The following is a 24875-nucleotide window of genomic DNA, read 5'->3' on the forward strand; positions in this document are numbered from 1 at the left end:
TGAAAGGATACAACCCTGACGCACACCCTTCCTGATTTTAAACTACGCAGTATTCCCTTGTTCTGTTCTAACAACTGCCTCTTGGTCTGTGTACAAGTTCTTCAAGAGCACAATTAAGTGTTCTGGTATTCCCATTCTTCGCAATGTTATCCATAATTTGTTATGATCCACAAAGTTGAATGCCTTTGCATATTCAAGAAAACACAAGCAAACATCTTTCTGGTATTCTCTACTTTCAGTCAAGATCCATCCGACATCAGCAATGATACCTTTCATTTGGGGGTTCAAAATACACATAACTTCCTTCTCTATCAACTGCATTTATTCTTTAAATATCAGTAACATAAAGCACATAACAAGGTTACTTAGCAGATTGGTTTTAAAAACACACATGACAAATTATAAAAACAGCCCCAATAATATTTCACTTCCCACTTGCTCTTCCAGAATGCCACACCCCTCCCCTTGAAACTGGGTGGGCCTTTGTAACTACCTTAACTTATATAGGATGGCAAAGTAATGCTATAAAATTTGCAAGCTTTGGTCATAAAAGTTATATCAACTTTGCCTGGTTCTCTCTTAGAACACTCTCTGTGTTAGATGTCTATATGCTGTGAGGAAGCCCAAGTAGTCCACTTAGGGAGACCACATGAAGGGATCACATTCAGGGAGAGAGGTGCCCTTCCAGCCCCCAGCTACAGTAGCCACCATTCTCTGCTGTTCCACTCTGGCCATCGTTGACTGCTACTTCCTCACAGAATTCGAGCCAGATGTGGCCAATTGAGATATTACTGAATTCTTGATTCCCAGAAACCACAAGAGAAAACAAATGTTGCTGCTGCTTTAAGCCACTAAATTTTGGAATTATTTGTTTCATAGATAATCAGAAGAACCAGCATCAATTTCACTAGCTTTTAGGGATATGGGGCAGTTGCCCACATGTGAATACATACACGCACACAAATTCACACAGACACACGAAAAATGTGATAAAATATTTGGCACAAGGTAGATAGTCAATGAAAAACATTGGATCCATTGATGCAATCTGAAGAGTGTATAGTTCATGTCATCAAATGCTGAAGGGTGTATGGTTCATGTCATTAAATGAGGGAGAAAATTTTGTATGTTTATCTTCTACTTTCTTGCAGAGATAATATATTTTATCAATATGATACAACTCTTATAAATTTAGCCCACTTAACTTTCAATAGTCATCTCAGGGCATTTACTGAAGAACTTAGTGTCTTTATTTCTTCTCCGAGACCAAATATTGAACAAACAGCAATTATTATTTGACATTTAAGAAATTAAACACTTTCTAATAAGTTGAAAAATAAAACAAGTCTAGTGCATTTAAAAAGCTGCTGCTAAAGTAAATATACCCTTAAACTTTTTTTTAATATAAGTCTTTTCACAAGAAAGTAGGACTAGAGTTGCTCCTATACCACCAGTTCAGAACCCAAACAACCAAACCCATTGCTGTCAAGTCGATTCCAATTCACAGCCACCGTACAGGACAGAGTAGAACTGCCTCATAGGGTTTCCAAGGAGCAAGATTGGTGGATTCAAACTGCCGGTCTTTTGGTTAGCAGCTGAGCTCTTTACCACTGGGCCACCAATGCACCAATTAATATTCTGGGTGATATGAAATGGCTAGTTCCTAAGGTTGAGACTGTTAAACAGAATTTACCTCTAACACAGGAATAAGTATGTAGAAGGCCTAAGTGTACCAAGTGGGACAGTGATTAGGGGAGACAACCCCTGAGTCAGGTAACAATGTGGCTATGACCCCCATGCCAGTATCCTAGATCGTAGTAGAAAATTGAGTACTAAGCATAGACTTGAGCATCCCAAGTCAGTTGCAAATATTTGGAAATAATTTGTGTTAAATCTTGCTTCCTTTTCCACTTACCCTGTATAAAGGAATTCTTGTAACACCATGAAATGGGAATTGCAGTCTTGATAAATTACACCAGGGTTCTCTTTGGAGAAATGGCAGATGCCAACCCACCTCGGAAATAATGGATGGATGAGCCTCAATCTAAAATACCCTCGAGAGTTTTAGGTTTCCCTGCCAGGTAACTCTGGCTCTTAAACAAAACAATTTGGGGTTTTCTCTCTTGATCTCTCACATATACACACGCTTCCAACATCTCCACTAAATCATTCCATTCCCTAACTCTTCCCCACTCACCCATCCCCCTCACAAAGAGCAGAGATAGGAAGACAAGCAGAAGGTACAGTCTCCTGTATCTTACCAACATAAATTTTAAACTTCAATCCAGTAAATGTGTTTTCATTTCAATTAAAAACTAATTGCATCTCATTTGCATCTCATATTAAACAAATGGTAGGGGAAAGTTCACACATCCCAACTTGCTAACACTGGGCTTAGGCTATATTTTTAAGTGTTAGTTTGACTTGTAAATAATTGTTGCAGTCTCTTACGTACATTATTTCTACTTTTATATGTCAAGACTTGTGACTCACCCATTCCAACTGTTAAAAATTAATTAAACAGAGAGTAAATATGTATAATGGGAACTTTACATATGACATATATAAGCATATGGTATTATGCTATAGGGCCGCTGCAGTAGGAATCGACTGGACAGCAATGAGTTTGTTTGTTCGTTTGTTTTTTATGCATGCTTAATGAATTCTTATTTTTAAATAAATAACATTCATTTTAATCACTCAGGTTAATGAAAGTGTTTAAAACCAAATGGCTAAGTTAAAGATGAATATAAAATGCTTTCTAGTTCATTAAAAAAATACCTTGTTAGCATATTTATAGTAATTTAAGTAGCTTAGCACTAACAGCCACATTCTGAAGTCGCAATAAGCTTACCTACTTTTACAAACATGCTTTCTTTCTGCTGTTATTGTTGTTCCTTTCATCTAAGTGAAGGACCACCTGGACTCATTCCAAATGTTCTTGCATTACATGTCACTGTAAGGAAGCCTTTTTCCAGAGAAGTTGTAAAGAACATGGATTTTTTTTTTTTATGGCAAATATTTTATCATTTCTGGCCATTTAGATTATAGGTGTAGGATCCTGTTTTATATGGCACCCTGCTACTGTGGAACTTTTCTTGTAGTTGTTTTAGTTAGAAAGCTTCTGCCAAACAAAACAGTAGGAGGGAAACTGTAAAAAAGCTTTAAAATGCTAAAAAAAGACATAAGTGAACAAGCAGCAACCTAAACATAAATCAGAGGATGATTCCCATGACCTATATTCCAGAAAAAAAAATATAAATATAATAAGATGCTGAGAATTAAGAGAATACCAATTTACAGCCACACACTTTGTCTTAAGGGGAAGTAGAAATTACTTCAGAGAACACACATAACCATTATAAGGAAATTATTCCATGACAAAACTCAGATATGACTTTAAATTAGACAAGCTTGACGTCATAACATTTCCTCCTAAAATGAGACAGAATGATATATTATTTCCAAAGAGAAATTAACATTATGAATGTTCTGCTCACCGAAAGCCTTTTTTGATAGCATAAAAACAATAAAATCATTAGGGTTACATAATGAGATAACTTCCAACTACAATAAAAAAAAAAAAAAAAGCTCTACTCAGGCAAGCTGGATGAAGTCTAAAACACCAATTCAATTATGAAAAACTAAAATGCAAAACCAGGATACTCTCAATATCGCCCTTTGAAAAACACCTGATGTATTATGTAGTAAGTGACTGGTATAACGTCAGAAAATGAGTCTCATATTCTCTTTGACTCAGGTATACTGTTCTTTTACAGATATTTAATTTACTTAAATTATTATTATTATTATTTTTGGAATACATGTACAGAGATTAGTATTAAAGCTGTAACAAATGCCTTAGTATTTAAAGGGCAAAGTATCTTTACTTATTCAGATTGGGCCTGATCCAACATTTAAACTAAATACATATTTTAATCTTTAGAAAAAAGATTATCAAAGAGAAGAAAGTTAAGTTGTATGGAGTCCAGGATCAGTAGGTCAGTCTATCTGTCAGTCAAGCATTCATTTCAATAACACTATTGAACACTGGTCAAGAGCCAGGTGCTCCAACTCTGGGCATGATACACAGAGACCCATTCACATGCCTTCTTACCCCCAACCCTCCCATTCTGCAGGCATCACTGCTGGGATTTCCAGGGTTCAAAGAGGTTGAGTCACTTGCTCAAGCCTCAGGGGGAATGTGGACAAGAACAGTTCTAGGGGCACTTCTACCTCACCATAGCCTTCCTCCAGAGGTATGTGGGTAAATTCAATCATTTATTTGGTAATGTTTTGAGTCTAAGGAGAGTTCATTAAATCTCAATAGGTTAAGTCCAGGACCAAGCCCAAAATAAATCATATAATTTTATAGTCCTACCACATGTAATCCTCTTAACTTGAAGCCAGGAGGCATTTTCCTTTTATTGCTCACAGACTGACTGCCTTCCCTTTTGTTTTGTTCATCTTTTCTCTTAGCTAGCTGTGTAAGAAGCAGCTTGGCCCTCTAGAAAGGATTTCAGTCTCATCCTTTAAATGTCACCAGGTGCATCCTAGATTACTGATCTTAGATCAAATTGCTCCTAGATCAGTCTGATGAGTCAATCAATCAATTTCCCATCTCCCACAGGGATAACTTCATGAGACTTAACGGGGTCTAACACTCCCTTAAAATTAATGGCAGCTAGTCAAACAGTAATAGCTGTCATTTTATAAAATGTCAATCTCAAACAAATATGTCTAATCTCATCAAGTTATGCATGTCTTCCTAAGGAAAGTGTCTGTGACCTTCATTAAAACCCATTGCCACTGAGTAGATTTCGACTCATTGTGACCTCATATGGTTTCCAAAGCTGTGATCTCTCTGAAGGAGACTGCAACATCTTTCTCCAGGCTGGTGGGTTTGAACCGCTGACCTTTTGTTTAGCAGCTAAGCGTTTAACCACTGTGTCACCAGGGCCTTCATTACACAGGACTAAGTACAAGAACAAAAGTTAAGAGTCTCTTGTCCACATCAGTGAATTGAAAGTAGTATGTATTGTATGTTCTGTCAGGCTGATTGATTTATTATTCATTTCACAAGTATTTATTGAGTACTTACTATGCACAAAGCACTGGGGATACAGCAATGAACAAGAAAACACAGTCTCTACCTTTATAACACCTATAACATAGGAAGCACTGGGAGCTCCTAAAAATCAAACACCTATGCTTATCCAAAGACTTCTCTAAAAGAGTAAAAAGATTACCCAGAGGCTAGGAAAAAGTTTTCGGCTATGACATTTCCGATCAGTGTCTGATCTCTAAAATCTACATGATACCGCAAAAGCTCAACCACAAAAAGACAAAAAACCCAATTAAAAAATGGGCAAAGGATATGAACAGGCACTTCACCAAAGAAGACATTCAGGCAGCTAACAGATACATGCGGAAATGCTCACGGTCATTAGCCATTAAAAAACCAAAAACCAAACCCACTGCCGTTGAGTCAATTCCGACTCATTAGCAATTAGAGGAATGCACATCAAAACTATAATGAGATTCTGTCTCACCCCAACAAGCCTGACATTAATCAAAAAACACAAAATAATAAATGTTGGAGAGGTTGTGGAGAGACTGGAACACTTATACACTGCTGGTGGGAATGTAAAATGGTACAACCCCTTTGGAAATTGATTTGATGCATCCTTAAAAAGCTAGAAATAGAACTACCATACGATCCAGCAATTCCACTCCTTGGAATATTTCCTAGAGAAACAAGAGCCTTTACACAAACAGATATATGCACAGCCATGTTCACTGCAGCACTGTTTACAATAGCAAAAAGATGGAAGCAACCAAGGTGCCCATCAACAGAAGAATGGATAAATAAATTATGGTATATTCACACAATGGAATACTATGCAATGGTTAAGTACAATGATGAATCTGTGAAACATTTCATAATGTGGAGGAATCTGGAAGGCATTATGCTGAGTGAAATTAGTCAGTTGTAAAAGGACAAATATTGTATGAGACCACTATTATAAGAACTCCTGATAAAGTTTAATGACAGAAAAAAATATTCTTTGATGGTTATGAGGGGGAGGGGGAGGGAGAGGGACATTCACTAACTAGATAGACAAAAATTATTTTAGGTGAAGGGAAGAGCAACACACAACACAGAGGAAGTCAACACAACTGGACTAAACTAAAAGCAAAGATGTGTCCTGAATATAACCAAGTGCTTTGAAGGCCAGAGTAGCAGGGATGGGGATCTGGGGGCCATCTAGGTCAACTGGCATAACTAAATGTATTAAGAAAACATTCTGCATCCCACTTTGGGGAGAGGCGTCTGGGGTCTTAAATGCTAGCAAGCAGCCATGTAAGATATATCAATTGGCCTCAACCTACCTGGTGCAAAGGAGACATATGGTAAGATGACCTCAAGAGATAGAAAAAGCCACATAAACCAGAGAGACTCCATCAGCCTGAGACCAGAAGAACTAAATGGTACCCGGCTACCACTGATCACTGCCCTGACATGGTACACAACAGGGAACCCCTGATGGAGCAAGAGAACAGCAGGATGAAGATCTCAAACTCTCATAAAAAGACCAGACTTAATGGTCTGACAGGCTGGAGGGACGCTGATGGTCATGGTCCCTGGACCCTTTGTTAGCCCAAGACTGGAACCATTCCCAAAGCCAACTCTCTAGACATGGATTGGACTGCACTATAAGATAGACAATGACACTGGTGAGGAGTGAGCTTCTTGGCTCAAGTAGACACATGAGACTATGTTGGCAACTCCTGTCTGTAGGGGAGATGAGAAGGAGGAGGGGGACTGGAGCTGGTTGAATGGATGTGGGGAATACAGGTTGGAGAGGAAGAATGTACTGTCTCTTTAGGAGGGGAGCAGCTAGGTGTACATAGCAAGGTGTGTGTAACTTTTTGTATGAGAGACTGACTTGATTTGTAAACTTTCACCTAAAGTACAATAAATAAATAGATAAATAAATATACGAATATCACTTAAGGTACTGCAACAATTAGGCAATGAAGGTTATTTTAATTGCCTCCTAGTCACCCCGTTGGTAAGGAAGGAATTCCCTCTCTAGGGTTATAGACATGAACAAACACATGACACCTGACATTGGACAGATGAGATCAACAGCGGTTTATTAGTCACAGATACTCACAGCCTTGGGAGGAAGACACTTCATCCCATGCAAGGTCACACTGGGGCTGCACTCAGGAACAGAGTGAAAAACCAGGGGCTGTGGAGACAGGCTTGCAGCACACTTTGTAGTGTCAAGAGAGTGAAGGGCCATCAGTTCCCGCAAGATGATGTGATTGGTGTTGGATAATTCTGTGGGCTGGCAGGGACCTGAAACCTACTACTCAAGAATAAGCAGGAACTGTGCCTGGTCCCCTTGACAAGGAGGGTTTCTCATGTAGGAGACCTTGTCCATCAGAACAGAGTGGGGAGGGAAACTTGACCACTGAAGTCCCTCCTGGTTTCACCAGATGAAGCACACACTATTGAGCCTTGATTTTAGGCTTTACACCACAAGGGTCTAGATTATTAATGCATCAGTGGGAATTAAAAAGAAAAGACAAGTATAAACTGCATCAAGAAAGAAGATTTTTTATTAGCCAGTGAATGACTAAATACATAAGACAACCCTTTGAGCAGTCAAAGTCCAAAATTTCAATGGAAACAGTTGAGCTACTAGCATAAAGTACTATGGAAAATAACAGATTTTATTTCGTATCCACTGAGTTTCAGTTGCTGATGGCACATCCAGCTGAAGCTTACAGAGATGGAAGACCTAGATATAAAGATCTGTCATCCTCATGGAGGTGACCACTGATGCTGGAAAGACTACCAAAGAAAATAGTATAGGCAGAGAAAAGTACTGAAGGCAGAACTTTGTAGGAACCTAAATTTAGTGTTAGCAGAAAGATAGAAATATCAGAGATGACAGGAAAAAAGCAGTTGGTGAAGTAACAAAACCAGGAGAGTAGAGAATAATGGAAACCAAGGGACGAGAGTGGGAGAGCAATCAATGGAGTTAAGTGATGGGGAGAGACTGAGGGACCTGAGGGCTGAGAACAAGCATTGGATTGAGAAGGGAGAGAATTTTATTGGCAGCTAAGTATTAATCACGTTTCAAAGATCAGAGTCAAGTCTCAAGAGTGATGAGTGCTGCCACCTGCCTGCCAACTCTGGATAAACCTGGGAGTCTATCATCTTCCAGTGAAAAGTTCTAAAATGACCCTTTTTGCCTTGTCTTTAATGAATATATATATATATATATATATTCCACCTATATGACCCTATTGCAAATGTAAGCGCTAAAAGGTGCAAAATGAAGAAAGTGTATATCCACATTTCTCACTCTCTAACATGGGATTCCATGGGGCAGTTATCAGGCCTTCAATCGCTTCCATCTAATAGACAAAAAGTCTAAAGCACCTGGAGACATTCAGATCATTCATAAAGTCAGTAAAATGGTAAATGATGACCATGTTCCTAAATTACTGTTTAAGAGGCTGATCTTGCACTCGTACACTGGACCACATACTCACATGTGTTTAGTATGGAGTTCCAAATAACTTCTTAGGACTTGATTTAAAATATTCCATCAAAGGAATTTTCTTTAATCCAGATCTCAGTGCATGGGCTAATATTTTGTAAGAAAATAAGCATGGCAAATAAGAAATTATATCAATTTAATGTCATAATAGATATTATATTGTTTACTAAATAATTCTCAGAGTTGAATTGAGGATATAATTCAGGAGTTATACATTTACATACCTGTGGTACCCATCTGGAGGACACAAAGCTGGTCACTTCTATTACAGACAAGCCAGTTTGGGAAAGTTTATTGATAAATTCAATTTTTATATCCGTAGGAACTATAACCTATGAAAACATAAAAAGTGATTCGGTGAGTAAATTCCATGGGGTCTACTGAAGCACAAAAAAAAATTACTTCCTAACTAAAAGCAAATCCTATTTGATGATTTCTAAGTTTAAGCTGCAACCGAGAGCACATGTAACAATGGAGCGTATGAAATCCACATAAGTTTAAGAAATATTAATATTTAGACTTATAATTTGAAATAAAAATGTAAAATTATTATCAAATTACCTTTTCATTCTGTAATCCATCCCTTGGTCCAACTTCTACTATTTTAACATACTCAGGGAGTCCAGATAACTGGGATGATTCCTGAAATACGAAATACAAGAGCAAGAAAAACAGATCATTTTTAGGTGACAATACTTGCTTATTTGAAGAAGTTAAACAACTACACTTTGTTTCATTAAGTTCTCACCCCTGAAAGTTAAAACAGTAAGAAATCAATACAATGATATAATCTTCATACCAAGTTGACGTTATTGGCAACATAAAGCCATTCTTTCCTTGCAATTGAGTGATATTCAGTCTATCTAGATGGGATTAGAATTCAAAAGGTTAATTTTTAAAATATAACTGTGGAATAGATGATTTACCCAGGATCTACAGAGCAAATCTATAGGCTAATTCTGTATATAATGATAAACTTGGCACTGCTCGAATTTATTAAATAAGTAGATCATCATATTAATAGACTTCTAGCAAGTACAGTCATACAAGATGCTACCCTCTATATTCTGAACTTGAGGAGTGTAGATTTAGTTATCTGGCTTGTACCCAGGAAGTTGAGACTAGAGAAGAATGTGTGATGTTTGTTTCTTCTCTGTGTCAATAGCACAACTGCCACCTAGATGCTACTTCCTTAGGGACAGACCCCACAGTAGACTTTAATCCTTAACACCCTATTAGGAACAGCCTAGTCCAAACCCAGTGTAATACCCTACCCTACCTTTAACCCAAATCTGATGTAAAAGAGGGTCTGTATCCTGGAACTTCTGTTCCCAAACTGGTTATTATGGACACACCATGTTTTTGAAGACACCAGTTTAAAACCTGGGAAATAAGAACAGCTTTTATAAACTTCATCTTGCAGTTAAAATCAGAGGTAGAGTAATCTTTCAAGACTTGGACCAATGTAACCTCCTGGTACATTCTGAGCTGGTTAAGTGTAGGTGATCCATTCATCAAGTTCTTCAAATAGATAGTTGATGACATCAATCCAAATCGTCAGGACCTGTCTTCAAAGGATTTTTGTTTCATTCTTCTTCAGGGATGATGACTTTTGACCCACTGATTCATACTGTCTCACTCTGTCCTTCTAATAGACATTGGTAAATACTGATGAAGTGGTTGTTTTGGATGCAGAACCCAGTTTGTGTCTACGGCACAGAAAAAAAATGTTCACTGGCTCTGTTAGGGTCCAAAGCAGTCTTCTGACTTTATTAGCACTCTGTGCTAAGATAACAGAACCCAGATGGTCTCTATCACAGTCTTTACTGACCACCTCCCACAATCATCATGAAGTTGGGCAATAAGCAAAAATTAACCAATAAAGAAAATAATTCTCATTTATGTGTCTTCTGAACAGGTGGTGATGTTAACTTGAGGAGTTCCTGGGGGAGATGTGGGGTACCTTAGCTTCAGGCTCAGTTTTGGATGACAGTCACAGAATAATGCTTCATTTATAGTGTGGCCGTAAGTTCAACAAGGCAGTAAAGGACTGGGGTGGCATTTGAAAAATGTGGAGTAGATGAGAGGTTACTCCTCTTTCTAATTTTATCCAGTCAAGAATGCAGAAAAGGAAACACACACATACACACACACACACACACATCTAGGGAATCTTAGACCATGTCATCTTATTGTCACTGATTGTTTCCTGAAGTTGCATTTTCAACTGCAATTACCTTGGAGCTTAATGGGTGAAGAGCACTTCTTTATTAAACAGCAATGTTCACCAAAAAAAAAAAAAGAACATAGTGTTTTTAAGGTGATAACAACAGGTTGAATATAATCAAAGAGCTCATGCTCTTCCTTTGCATCAATTTGTTGAAGCTGGCATAATTAACAAGCAATCCGAAGAAATTACAGAATGCCAGTAATTATCGCCATTTCAGTCAAACCAGAATGTGTTCACATGGTATCTCTTTAGATTTGTTCCTGAATCTAATGCTACTGTTTTGTCTTTCTAGACATAGGCAAATACCTGAGAAATCAGCAGAAAGTTAGAATGTATTCAGTAAGTTCAAAGAACAGCAAGATCCTTAAAAACAGAAGTGCTGAAGTAAACGAAGAAGCAAACAACAATATAAATAAAACCAATTAATACATACAAGTTGAATATGTGTGATGTGAGAGGCTTCTCTTGGTGAGCTTTAGTCTCTTCTTGGGCATTACTGTCTCCGTATCGACTTAACTATAGATCTTTAGATTTACATAAACAATGCCTAGTCATACAATGTCACATGAGCACATAAAATCTATCACTAAAGTTTCCTAAGTACTCTCCTTAATATCCTTCAATCTAACAGCATATCTAACAGTCAGAGAGAACTCTCAGCCTAAGGAAAAAGATGCTCAGGACGAATCTCTCCTTTCCTATCATCACTCTCCTTCATGCAGCCTATGGTTTACAAAAAAAAAAAAAAAAAAACCCAAACCCATTGCCGTGGAGGCGGTTCTGACTTCACAGCACCCTATAGGGCAGAGTAGAACTGCCTTGTAGGCAAATCCAAGGAGTGGCTCGTGGACTTGAACTGCCAACATTTTGGTTGGCAGTTGAACGCTTAACCACTGCACTACCAAGGCTCCAACCTATGCTTTAAAAAAAAAAAAAAAAAAGCTGAGCTAAAATCATGTCTTCCTCACTTGCACGTCTGTACACATGAAGTTTCTGTTGCTTGGAAATACTTTTTCATCTGTAGGGAAGGCAATTCGCCAGCTGTGTTTCGCTTTTCATGGACATAGAAATGGACCCCATTTTTCCTTTGTCTAGGAGTTATATTTGAACAAGTTCCAGCTAATGGAACATGAATGGGAAAAATATGCACCACTTTTAGACTTGGTCCATGAAAATATACCATGCACACCCCTTCATGTTCTTTCCCCTTCAGCCACCTTGACGCAGATAAGTATGGCACACTAAAAGCTAAAAGATAAAGCTTCAAAGATAAAGATGATAGAGACAAAAACTGGAAGATTCCTACATCCCTGAATCATTGCTTGAATAGGAATTTACTGTCAATAAGAAGCAATCAGTTCGTATTACAGAAGTAAATATATTTCAATGTTTTAGACTTTATTAAGATTAAAAAAACAAACCAAACCCATTCCCATCGAATAGATTCCAACTCATAGTGACCCACAGCTACCCTACAGGACAGAGTAGAACTGCCCCATAGCATTTCCAAGGAGCATCTTGCAGATTCCAACTGCTGACGTTTTTTGGTTAGCAGACAAGCTCTTACCACCAGGGATTATAAGTTTATATTTTAAAGGTACTAGTTGTCAAGAACGGTGAAGTGTATGAAATTTTACTCTACTTAGAAGTTAACAGGTAAGGTTTGTCATGGATGCTAGAGGGAGGCACAAGACTCCTGGTTCAGAGATAAAGAAAATTTATCACCCATAGCAAGAGCAGTAGCCTGAGTATAAGAATTTGTGTTGATTCCCCAAGCCATCCAGCAAAGCAAAAAGGGCCATGTGTCTTCTTCTTATGCAGTGGGTTGCATTACAGGGGAGAAACTCTACACTTAGAGAATCTGAATTTTTTATAATGGACAGTAAGTGTATCTCTCCTTTGCTCTGGAGGTAGAAATTATGTGTATTATACATGACAGTGAGCAAGCCTTTCCTTTTCTTCGAAAGGAGACTTTATTTCTACCTTCTAAGGCTGTAAGCAAATTTACCCTTTGCTCCAGAAGGAGATACTATTTCTATCATTCAAATCTACTCCCTATACAAAAATCCTTGAAAGGATATTCTGCAACAAAGACAATTAGTGCCTTGTTCCCAAAACATACAGAAATTCAAGAAATCCAGGAAGAATTATTTCCCACTAATATCCATCTTTCATTTTTATACCATCTTGGCTGCTGGAAATTTTCCTATGACTAATCCACTCTCTTTTTTTTTTTTTTTTTAATCCACTCTACTGGCTCCTCTGATTAATCTGACAAATAGAGGCTGGGACAAAACCTGCTCAATTTCTTTCATAAACAACATTTAACTAGGTTATTCTCAAAGCTCCCAGCAACAGAATTACCGTATTTTTATGCAAATAACACACGTCTCCCTTCCCGAGGTATTTTTGTAAGTGCCATTACGCCATTTTTTTTTTTTTTTTGGCATATTGGTGTAAAAAAATCAGCATGGCATGCTTTTGAAAATACCTTATGGGGGGAGGGCATGGGTGGCAAATAAACGTAGAAGGCATGCATTATTTGCGTAAAAATACAATAGGCTAACCTGCAATACCAACCTTAGCAATTGCCCACCCCCAAGAATCCTGGATCCAACCAGCTGAACAAACCTCATGCCATGAGTGCTGGCCCTTGCATCAGAAGCAGAGTCGTTTACTTTGTGCCTAGTCTATGACAGTGGATGTGTTGCCATGTTCAGTATAACGATGGATCCAGGCAGCAACAGTGGCAATTTGGATGATGGAAGCTTGGTCAGTAGCTTAATTCTAGTGGACCTAATCTGAGTATGGGCCCCAGATGGTTCAATCAGCAGGACCCATAACAAAAAACATCGAGGCTTTTACTATTATCTCCAATTGGATCTAAGATTGGCCTGATAGACTGCAGAGGGACTAAGCTTTAACAAGGCCCAAGTGTGTTATTTTTCCTTAGTAAGTATTACACATCTGACCCCCAAATGAGCCAATCAAAGTTCTTATGATTCACCTGGTTTCTTCCACAATGTTGGCCAATTTATTTTTCCTTCCATACTCTAATTATTGAAGGAAAGAGGGTGGAGCCTTCTGCCTACAAAGGATTCATTTCATAAATAGTTGTTGCAGCAGGGTGGACCTGCCACTCACCACCATACTGCCAAGGAATTTCCCCTGCCCTGAGGGGAATCAGTACAACCAGGGCACCACTCATACTGCTGTTGCCTATTTCCCGGTACTCAATCTACAACCACATTCCCAATTGCTCATCATTAACAGGCTGCAAAGTAGAGGACTATTTATTGCCTAGTTGACCATAAAATCCGCTCAACATGTTTGTTACCAATTCTCATGGACTTCTTTCAATTCCTATTAAACCACCCATGCATGAAGCCCTCATTTTTCAGAAAGCCATGTCTCTGCCAACATCCATCTTCATCAACAAAACTGTTAAAAACTGTGAAGGGTTCAGATTTTACCCCACCTGCTAGCTAATAAGTTAACCCTTCCACAGTTCCATGGATTCTGACAGAAAACATGAGACTCCTGGTCAGTGACAAAAAGCTTTTTTACTCACATTAATAACCGTAGTCAGAGTATCAACATTCTTGTACAGTAGTCCCCTGAGCTACAACTCCCACAGGGCAATATGAGGAGGACCAGGCAATACCTACATGTGCAGTTGTTTACATTACAGAAGCTGCACTTAGGGAACCTGAACATTTCATAATCGGCGGTAAGCATGCCTGCCTTTGTTCTAGAGGGAGTCACTAGCTCCTGTCTTCCAAGGCTATTTGCTAGACAAACATCTTGAAAAGATTCTAGAAGAAGAACGACAGTTAGTGCTTTACTATTAAGACATGAAGAAATGCAAGAGACCCATGGAAAATTGTTTTGTAACACAATGATTACCTCAACTAATACTCAATTACTGCTTTGACCAAAATTCTTACTCATTCTCCAAGACTCGATCTGTCATTTACTCAAGAAATGCTTTCTTGATCTGTTCAGTTAAAACTAAATAATTTCATTTTTATGATTCCATAGCCCTTTGCATAGTACTATTTTAAAATATATCTGTAATCACTTCTTTGCCTCACTGTTTCCCATTTTCTGATTAAGAACTTCAGAGGTACCAGAATGGACACCTTATAAACACTTGATTAATGTTTATTAAATGAGTGAATATATTAATTCATATCTAAAATTTAGAAAAGTGAAAAAGCTGACCTTTCATTTAGTAAACATGTTAACCAACATTATTATATTTACTAGGTATGAAGTGAATCAACCCAGTAAAACTTCCTGCCTATAACAACCCTGGAGCCCTGGTGGCACAGTGATTAAGAATTTGGCTGCTAACCAAGAAGTTGGCAGTTTGAATCTACCAGCCACTCCCTGGAAACCCTATGGGGCAGTTCTACTCTGTCCTATAGGATTGCTACAGGTCAGAATCGACTCAATGGCAATGGGTTTACAACAAGCTTACAATTTAGTAGTATAGGGATCTGCCACCTTTGTGGGGAAGGGAATACTACTATTCTTAGATATCGAATATTTAAGAGTTGATGAATGACTTGTGAGTTCCAAGAAATTGAGTTGGAAAAAAAAATAGTCTGCAGAAGTTATCAACATAGTTCTTAAAGAAGTCTATAGTCTAAATTTATTTTAACTGCATTAAAAGGCTTATGTTACTGAGCCCTATTTAACATGCAGTAGTACATGGTACTAGTGAAAAACAAAAGATGTATTATCCAGAGTGACGGTTTTAAAAAACTATGTAGTATGGCTGAGTGTATAACCACAATTGGCATCAGATTTCTAATGGTTCACTTTCATAGAGCAACAACAAAAGCAGTACTATCTTGCATTTGTATGTTGTTTCATTATTCCAAAGCACTTTTCTATCTACTTTTCACTTGCGAAGCTACACTATAAGGTCGGCAGAACTGAAGGAGAGATTAAACAGCTTTCTAAGTTTACCCGGTTAAGCTCCTGAATTTTATTCCAGTATTCTTTTTTTTTTTTTTTAGGATGAGGCTAAATACATCACAAACTATGGAGTTTTGATTGGAAAAAAAAAATAATGAAACTTTCTTTTACACAGAATGTAAATTGTCTGCTTTACTCATATTTTTCAATCTTATATAGAATTAAATGGAGGCATATTTTGAAGGGTATTTCTCCAACTTATTTCTCCGACATCTCTAGGATATGTGTGTGTGTGTGTGTGTACACACTCACCCCAGCAGTAAAAATGGGTGGCTTCTATATATAAAATCAGTCCTCCTGAGAGTGACAGATATGATCCTTTATACCCTTCCCACACTACTCGTCCTACAACTCATTGTATTGCTTTTTCCCCAGGAAACTGACACCATCCACAGTAGAAATTTCTAGATATATTTTTGCATGTTCTTGATTTCTTAAAGAGTAATTTTATGTGTAAATAAAGTCTTTATGGAGATTGGAATATCCTGTTCTGTTGCCAGTATTCCCAAAGAAAACTGCTGCTACAGCCAAATCAAATGCTCCCACTGCACAAATGAAAAGTCTTAATCAGGAAATTGTGTGATTTTTCTTTTGAAAGTGTACTGGACTTTGTAGGGGGACATTAGATATTAAATTTTCCAAAAAGAACCCATTTTTATCATCTTATCTGAAATATTTACATGCTGCATTTCATGGTAAACTCTCCATATTCCGCTATTTATTTCTTAGACATTAATTTCTCTTCTAACTCATTCTAGTCAGAAACACATAAAACCTTCTCACTGATATAGCAGATACCCAGAGGAGACCTGGACCTCTAAAACCTCTAGAGCAGGCTAATGAAGTTTCTCTCACCAGGTGCCTATCTAGAATGAAAGCCTAAATCAACAAAGCTGATACCTGAAACCCTCCTTTCAGACTGTCCATGTTCCAAGGTGCAGTCAAAGGAAATCTCCGGCAGTTTAATAATATATTTGTAACAAAGTAAAAATAAGGTTCCTGATGTCACGTAAGTCATCTAAAACTCCAAGAACAATGTCTTACACTTCACTAAAACAAAAGATAAAGGAAGCTATCCTTTTACCTTTCAGCAACTTGAGGGCACCCAGAAGGAAAACTGGAGTGTGTGTAGTAAGTACATCCTTCTCAGCTCCATTCAGTAAGAGTTTTGACAGACATTAAAACCAGCTTTAAAATGGGAACATTCCTCAATATGTATGTATACTAGTACTCGTTCTTGGCATTCAGTGGAAAATCAGTGCTGAGTGTCAATATAAACACCACATAATTAAACATGAATTCCTCCTGGAAATACATAAATTTTTTTTAATAATTTTTATTGTGCTTTAAGTGAAAGTTTACAAATCAAGTCAGTCTGTCACACATAAGCTTATATACACCTTTCTCCATACTCCCACTTACTCTCCCCCTAATGAGTCAGCCTGCTCCCTCCTTCCAGTCTCTCCTTTCGTGACTGTTTTGCCAGTTTCTAACCCTCTCTACCCTCCCATCTCCCCTCCAGACAGAGATGCCAACACAGTCTCAAGTGTCCACCTGATACAAGTAGCTCACTCTTCATCAGCATCTCTCTCCAACCCATTGTCCAGTCCCTTCCATGTCTGATGAGTTGTCTTCGGGTATGGTTCCTGTCCTGGGCCAACAGAAGGTTTGGGGACCAAGACTGCTGGGATTCTTCTAGTCTCAGTCAGACCATTAAGTCTGGTCTTTTTATGAGAATTTGGGGTCTGCATCCCACTGCTCTCCTACATCCTCAGGGGTTCTTTGCTCTGCTCCCTGTCAGGGCAGTCATCGGTTGTGGCCAGGCACCATCTAGTTCTTCTGGTCTCAGGATGATGTAAGTCTCTGGTTCATGTGGCCCTTTCTGTCTCTTGGGCTCATAGTTATTGTGTGACCTTGGTGTTCTTCATTCTCCTTTCATCCAAGTGGGTTGAGACCAATTGATGCATCTTAGATGGCCTCTTGTTAGCATTTAAGACCCCAGACACCACGCTTCAAAGTGGGATGCAGAATGTTTTCATAATAGAATTATTTTGCCAATTGACTTATAAATCCCCTTAAGCCATAGTCCCCAAACCCCCGCCCTTGCTCTGCTGACCTTCGAAGCATTCAGTTTATCCCAGAAACTTCTTTGCATTTGGTCCAGTCCAGTTGAGCTTACCTTCCGTGTATTGAGTATTGTCCTTCCCTTCACCTAAAGTAGTTCTTATCTACTAACTAATCAGTAAATAACCCTCTCCCACCCTCCCTCCCTCCCCCCCTCATAACCACAAAAGAATGTGTTCTTCTCAGTTTATACTATTTCTCAAGATCTTATAAAAGTGGTCTTATAGAATATTTGTCCTTTTGCATCTGACTAATTTCGCTCAGCATAATGCCTTCCAGGTTCTTCCATGTTATGAAATGTTTCACAGATTCGTAACTGTTCTTTATCAATGCATAGTATTCCATTGTGTGAATATACCATAATTTATTTAACCATTCATCCATTGATGGACACCTTGGTTGATTCCAGCTTTTTGCTGTTGTAAACAGTGCTGCAATAAACATGGGTGTGCATATATCTGTTCGTGTAAATGCTCTTATTTCTCTAGGGTATATTCCGAGGAGTGGGATTTCTGTGTTGTATGTTTGTTCTATTTCTAACTCTTTAAGAAAACGCCAGATAGATTTCCAAAGTGGTTGCACCATTTTACATTCTTATCAGCAGTGTGTAAGAGTTCCAATCTCTCCGCAGCCTCTCCAACATTTATTATTTTGTGTTTTTTGGATTAATGCCAGCCTTGTTGGAGATGGAATCACATCGTAGTTTTAATTTGCATTTCTCTAATGGCTAATGATCGAGAGCATTTTCTCATGTATCTGTTAGCTGCCTGAATATCTTCTTTAGTGAAGTGCGTGTTCATATCCTTTGCCCACTTCCTGATTGGGTTGTTTGTCTTTTTGTGGTTGAGTTTTAACAGAATCATATAGATTTCAGAGATCAGGAGCTGGTTGGAAATGTCATAGCTGAAAAATTTTTCCCAATCTGTAGGTGGTCTTTCTACTCTTTTGGTGAAGTCTTTAGATGATTTTGATTTTTAGGAGCATAGGTGTTTGATTTTTAGGAGCTCCCAGTTATCTGATTTCTCTTTGTCATTTTTGGTAATGTTTTGTATTCTGTTTATGCCTTGAATTAGGGCTCCTAATGTCTCTATTTTTTCTTCCATGAACTTTATCGTTTTAGTCTTTATGTTTAGGTCTTTGATCCACTTGGAGTTAGTTTTTGTGCATGGTGTGAGGTATGGGTCCTGATTCATTTTTTTGCAAATGGATATCCAGTTATGCCAGCACCATTTGTTAAAAAGACTATCTTTTCCCCAATTAACTGACACTGGGCCTTTGTCAAATATCAGCTGCTCCTATGTGGATGGATTTATATCTGGGTTCTCAATTCTGTTCCATTGCTTTATGTGCCTGTTGTTGTTGTACCAGTACCAGGCTGTTTTGACTAATGTGGCTGTATAATATGTTCTAAAATCAGGTACAGCGAGGCCTCCCACTTTTCTTCTTCTTTTTCAGTAATGCTTTACTTATCCAGGGCTTCTTTCCCTTCCATATGAAGTTGGTGATTTGTTTCTCCATCACATTAAAAAAATGTCATTGGAATTTGGATCGGAAGTGCATTGTATGTATAGATGGCTTTTGGTAGAATAGACATTTTTACTATGTTAAGTCTTCCTATCCATGAGCAAGGTATGTTTTTCCACTTATGTAGGTCCTTTTTAGTTTCTTGCACTAGTACTTTGTAGTTTTCTTTGTATAGGTCTTTTACATCTTTCGTAAGATTTATTCCTAAGTATTTTATCTTCTTGGGGGCTACTGTGAATGGCATTCATTTCGTTATTTCCTCTTCGATGTCCTTTTTGTTGATGTAGAGGAATCCAAGTGATTTTTGTATGTTTATCTTATAACCTGAGACTCTGCCAAACTCTTCTATTAGTTTCAGTAGTTTTCTGGAGGATTCCTTAGGGTTTTCTGTGTATAAGATCATGTCATCTGCAAATAGAGATAATTTTATTTCCTCCTTGCCAATCCGGATGCCCTTTATTTCTTTGTCTAGCCTAATTGCTCTGGCTAGGACCTCTAGCACAATGTTGAATAAGAGCAGTGATAAAGGACATCCTCGTCTGGTTCCCGTTCTCAAGGGAAATGCTTTCAGGCTCTCTCCATTTAGACTGATGTTGGCTGTTGGCTTTGTATAGTTGCCCTTTATTATGTTGAGGAATTTTCCTTCAAATCCTATTTTGCTGAGAGTTTTTATCATAAATAGGTGTTGGACTTTGTCAAATGCCTTTTCTGCATCAATTGATAAGATCATGTGGTTTTTGTTTTTGTTTTATTTATATGGTGGATTACATTAATGGTTTTTCTAATATTAAACCAGCCTTGCATACCTGGTATAAATACCACTTGGTCGTGATTGATTATTTTTTTGATATGCTATTGAATTCTATTGGCTAGAATTTTGTTGAGGATTTTTGCATCTGTATTCATGAGGGATATAGGTCTGTAATTTTCTTTTTTTGTGGTGTCTTTACCTGGTTTTGGTATCAGGGGTATGGTGGCTTCACAGAATGAGTTAAATAGTATTCCATCATTTTCTATGCTTTGAAATATCTTTAGTAGTGGTGTTCACTCTTCTCTGAAAGCTTGGTAGAACTCTGCAGTGAAGCCATCCGGGCCAGGGCTTTTTTTGCTAGGAGTGTTTTGATTACCTTTTCAATCTCTTTTTTTGTTATGGGTCTATTTAGTTTTTTCTACTTCTGATTGTGTTAGTTTAGGTAGGTAGTGTTTTTCTAGGAATTCATCCATTTCTTCTAGGTTTGCAAATTTGTTAGAGTACAATTTTTCATAATAATCTGATATGATTCTTTTAATTTCACTTGGGTCTGTTATGATATGGCCCATTTCATCTATTATTCAGGTAATTTGTTTCCTTTCCTGTATTTCTTTAGTCAGTCTGGCCAATGGTTTATCAATTTTGTTAATTTTTTCAAAGAACCAGCTTTTGGCTTTGTTAATTCTTTCAATTGTTTTTCTGTTCTCTAATTCATTTAGTTCAGCTCTAATTTTTATTATTTGTTTTCTTCTGGTGCCTGATGGATTCTTTTGTTGCTTGCTTTCTATTTGTTCAAGTTGTAGGGACAGTTCTCTGATTTTGGCTCTTCCTTCTTTATGTATGTGTGCATTTATTGATATAAATTGACCTCTGAGCACTGCTTTTGCTGTGTCCCAGAGGTTTTGATAGGAAGTGTTTTCATTCTCATTGCATTCTATGAATTTCTTTATTCCCTCCTTAATGTCTCCGATAACCCAGTCTTTTTTCAGCAGGGTTTAGCTCAGTTTCCAAGTATTTGATTTCTTTTCTCTAATTTTTCTGTTATTGATTTCCACTTTTATGGCCCTGTGGTCTGAGAAGATGCTTTGTAATATTTTGATGTTTTGAATTCTGCAAAGGTTTGTTTTATGACCTAATATGTGGTCTATTCTAGAGAATGTTCCATGTGCGCTAGAAAAAAAAAGTATACTTTGCTGCTGTTGGTTGGAATGTTCTGTATACATCTATGAGGTCAAGTTGGTTGATTGTAGCAATTAGGTCTTCTGTGTCTCTACTGAGCTTCTTACTGGAAGTCCTGTCCTTCTCCGAAAATGGTGTGTTGAATTCTCCTACTATAATTGTGGAGGTGTCTAGCTCACTTTTCAGTTCTGTTAAAGTTTGTTTTATGTATCTTGCAGCCCTGTCATTGCGTGCATAAATATTTAATATGGTTATATCTGCCTGGTCTATTGTCCCTTTAATCATTATGTAGTGTCTTTCTTTATCCTTTGTGGTGGATTTAACTTTAAAATCTATTTCGTCAGAAATTAATATTGCTACTCCTGCTCTTTTTTGCTTGTTGTTTGCTGGATATATTTTTTCCATCCTTTGAGTTTTAGTTTGTTTGTGTCTCTAAGTCTAAGGTATGTCTCTTGTAGGCAGCATATAGACGGATCATGTTTCTTTATCCAGTCTGAGACTGTGTGTCTCTTTATTGGTGCATTTAGTCCATTTATATTTAGCGGAATTATAGATAAGTGTGTGTTTCGTGTTGTCATTTTGATGCCTTTTTGTGTGTGTTGTTCACAATTTCATTTTTCCACTTTTTTGTGCTGAGACTTTTTCTTTGTAAATTGTGTTCCTCATTTTCATAGTAGTTGACTTTATGTTTGCTGAGTCACTATGTTTTTCTTTGTTTTTATTTTGAGTTATGGAATTGTTAGACCTCTTTGTGGTTACCTTAATATTTACCCCTATTTTTCTAAGTAAAAACCTAACTTGTATTGTCCTATATCGCCTTGTATCACTCTCCATATGGCAGTTCTATGCCTCTTGATTTAGTCCCTCTTTTTGATTATTGTGATCTTCTACATATTGACTTCAATGATTCCCTGTTTTGAGCATTTTTTTTTCCTTTTGAAATTCATCTTAATTTGTTTTTGTGATTTCTCTGTTTGAGTTGATATCAGGATGTTCTGTTCTGTGACCTTGTGTTGTGTTGGTATCTGATATTATTGTTTTTCCGACCAAACAATTTCCTTTAGTATTTCTTGTAGCTTTGGTTTGGTTTTTGCAAATTCTCTAAGCTTGTGTTTATCTGTAAATGTCTTAATTTCACCTTCATATTTCAGAGAGAGTTTTGCTGGATATATGATCCTTGGCTGGCAGTTTTTCTCCTTCAGTGCTCTGTATATGTCATCCCATTGCCTTCTTGACTGTGTGGTTTCTGCTGAGTTGTCTGAACTTAGTCTTACTGATTCTCCTTTGTAGGAGACCTTTCTTTTATCCCTGGCTGCTTTTAAAATTTTCTCTTTATCTTTGGTTTTGGCAAGTTTGATGACAATATGTCTTGGTGATTTTCTTTTTGGATCAATCTTATATGGGGTTCGATGAGCATCTTGGATAGCTATCCTTTCGTCTTTCATGATGTCAGGGAAGTTTTCTGCCAACAGATCTTCAACTATTCTCTCTGTATATTCTGTTATCCCTCTCTGCTCTGGAATTCCAATCACACGGAAGTTATTCTTCTTCATAGAGTCCCACATGATTCTTAGGATTTCTTTTTTTTTTTAATCTTTTCTCTGATTTTTCTTCAACTATATTGGTGTCAATTTTCTTATCCTCCATCTCCCCCACTCTGCATTCCAATTCCTCGATTCTGCTCCTCTGACTTCCTATTGATTTGTCTAATTCTATAACTTTATTGTTAATCTTTTGGATTTCTGAATGCTGTCTCTCTATGGATTCTTGCAGCTTATTAATTTTTCCACTATGTTCTTGAATAATCTTTTTGATTTCTTCCACTGCTTTATCAGTGTATTCCTTGCCTTTTTCTGTAGATTGCCTTATTTCATTTCTGAGGTCATCCCTGATGTCTTGAAGCATTCTGTAAATTAGTTTTTTATATTCTGCATCGGGCAATTCCAGGATTGTATCTTCATTTGGGAAAGATTTTGATTCTTTAATTTGGGGAGTTGCAGAAGCAATCATGGTCTGCTCCTTTATGTGGTTTGATATCGACTGCTGTCTCTGAGCCATCTATAAGATATTGTAATGATTTATTTTATATTTGCTCACTGAGTCTTATCTTGTTTTGTTTTCTTTCAATACACGTAGATGGGCTACTAGATTGTGCTATCTTGAGTTTTGTAGCCTTTGAATCACTTATGTCCTATTACCAGCTGGTTTGGGCTGTTACCAGATATATAAGCCTAAGAGTCCATTCACTATTCTTGAGTAGAATCTGATTTTGGGTCATCAAGTGTTTGGCGCAGACTGTCACCTATCCACCTAGAGGAGTAGTGGTGATAGTTGTGTGCACCAGATTCTAGTAGCAGCTGGGGGGTCACACTCCAGGGGGAGCAGGATGCTGACAGGCTTCCCCCAAGTGCCAGTGAGGTAGGTGTTTCTCTATTCCTAAAGCACTTTTGTGGGTGGGCTCTGCAGCTGTGCCTTAGTTACCCAATGCATGTACCTCTACAGATTGGTAGGTGTCACCATCCTCAGACCCCTATGGCAGGAGGCTAGGTAGTCTGGGGGGAGCTTCAGCCCTCAGTTCCCCATTGTGGGTCAGTGAGGGCTCTGTTTAATAGGTAGAGATTTCAGACCTGGGAAACTTGTCTTTCCAGTAATCGGCCAAAACAATTACAGTCAGATCCCTATCAGAATTGTCTTTGCATTGTAATAGTCACCTTGTTCCCTGTAGGGATGAAAGCCCAAGACTGTGGATCTCATAGGCTTGGCTGGAACTGGTTCTGTATTTTTAATCCAATTTCAGGAAGTCAGGGAAGGATTTTTGGTCCCTGGGTTTTTTGTAGCTGCTTCTCTCAGGCCAGGAGAATGGGTTAGAAAAAGACAAACAAACAAACAAACAAAAACCGCAGAGCACTTTCCTCTCTGGCTCAGGAAATTCCAAGGTTAATGAAGCCACCTGGGAAGGGGAGGGGAGGGATCAGATAGATAGGAGGGAGTAGCACCCCAAATATAGACAAAGTTACTTATCTTGCATGGTGATGACTGTTTTGTCTGAGATTCCCAAGGGATGTGTAGCCTGTGTACATTGGCTGGGTCGAGACTGCCCCCAAGGGTCAGGCCTGCGTCCTGTGCTTGTGCTGTCTCAGAAGCCATGGTCAGTTCCTCCGCTTCCAGTCCAAAGCCCAGTGCCAAGGTTCCCCGGCTGGCACGCTGCACTCCAAGCTCCAAAACCAGTTGCTGCCTCCAGGTGGCTTCTCCTCCTGTCTGCCGTGTCGCTGTGCTGCCTGCGTGCACTGGCTGGGCTTCCCCCGAGGTCACTTCTGGGGGCTAGGGCTGCATCCCGTGTTTGCAGCATCTCAGGATGCCATGCTCAGCTCCCCTGCACCCAGTCCAAAGCCCGGCGCCAAGGTTTTCTGACTGGGATGTTGGCTCCAGGCTCCGAAAACAGTCGCTGCTTCCCCGTAGTTGCTCGTTCTCAGTCTCTGTCACTCAGGTCAACTCTTTA

At 38.3% G+C, this 24875-nt stretch overlaps 1 protein-coding gene across 2 annotated transcripts in view; it reads right to left on the bottom strand.

The window, feature by feature from the left end:
- Positions 1-24875, bottom strand: part of HMGCLL1 (3-hydroxymethyl-3-methylglutaryl-CoA lyase like 1) — a 217262-nt gene that overhangs the window by 122971 nt on the left and 69416 nt on the right. Inside the window, exons 2-3 of one of the 2 annotated variants that reach the window (XM_049894612.1) lie at positions 9144-9224; positions 8807-8914 (exon numbers count right to left, since the gene is read on the bottom strand). In XM_049894612.1, the coding sequence (XP_049750569.1) occupies positions 8807-8914; positions 9144-9224 (189 nt within the window). Of the gene's footprint in view, positions 1-8574; positions 8771-8806; positions 8915-9143; positions 9225-24875 lie in introns of those variants that run through there. The other variant, XM_049894620.1, reaches the window with a different exon arrangement.

Source organism: Elephas maximus, chromosome 1 (genome assembly GCF_024166365.1).
Source record: "Elephas maximus indicus isolate mEleMax1 chromosome 1, mEleMax1 primary haplotype, whole genome shotgun sequence".
Lineage (NCBI taxonomy): Eukaryota > Metazoa > Chordata > Mammalia > Proboscidea > Elephantidae > Elephas > Elephas maximus.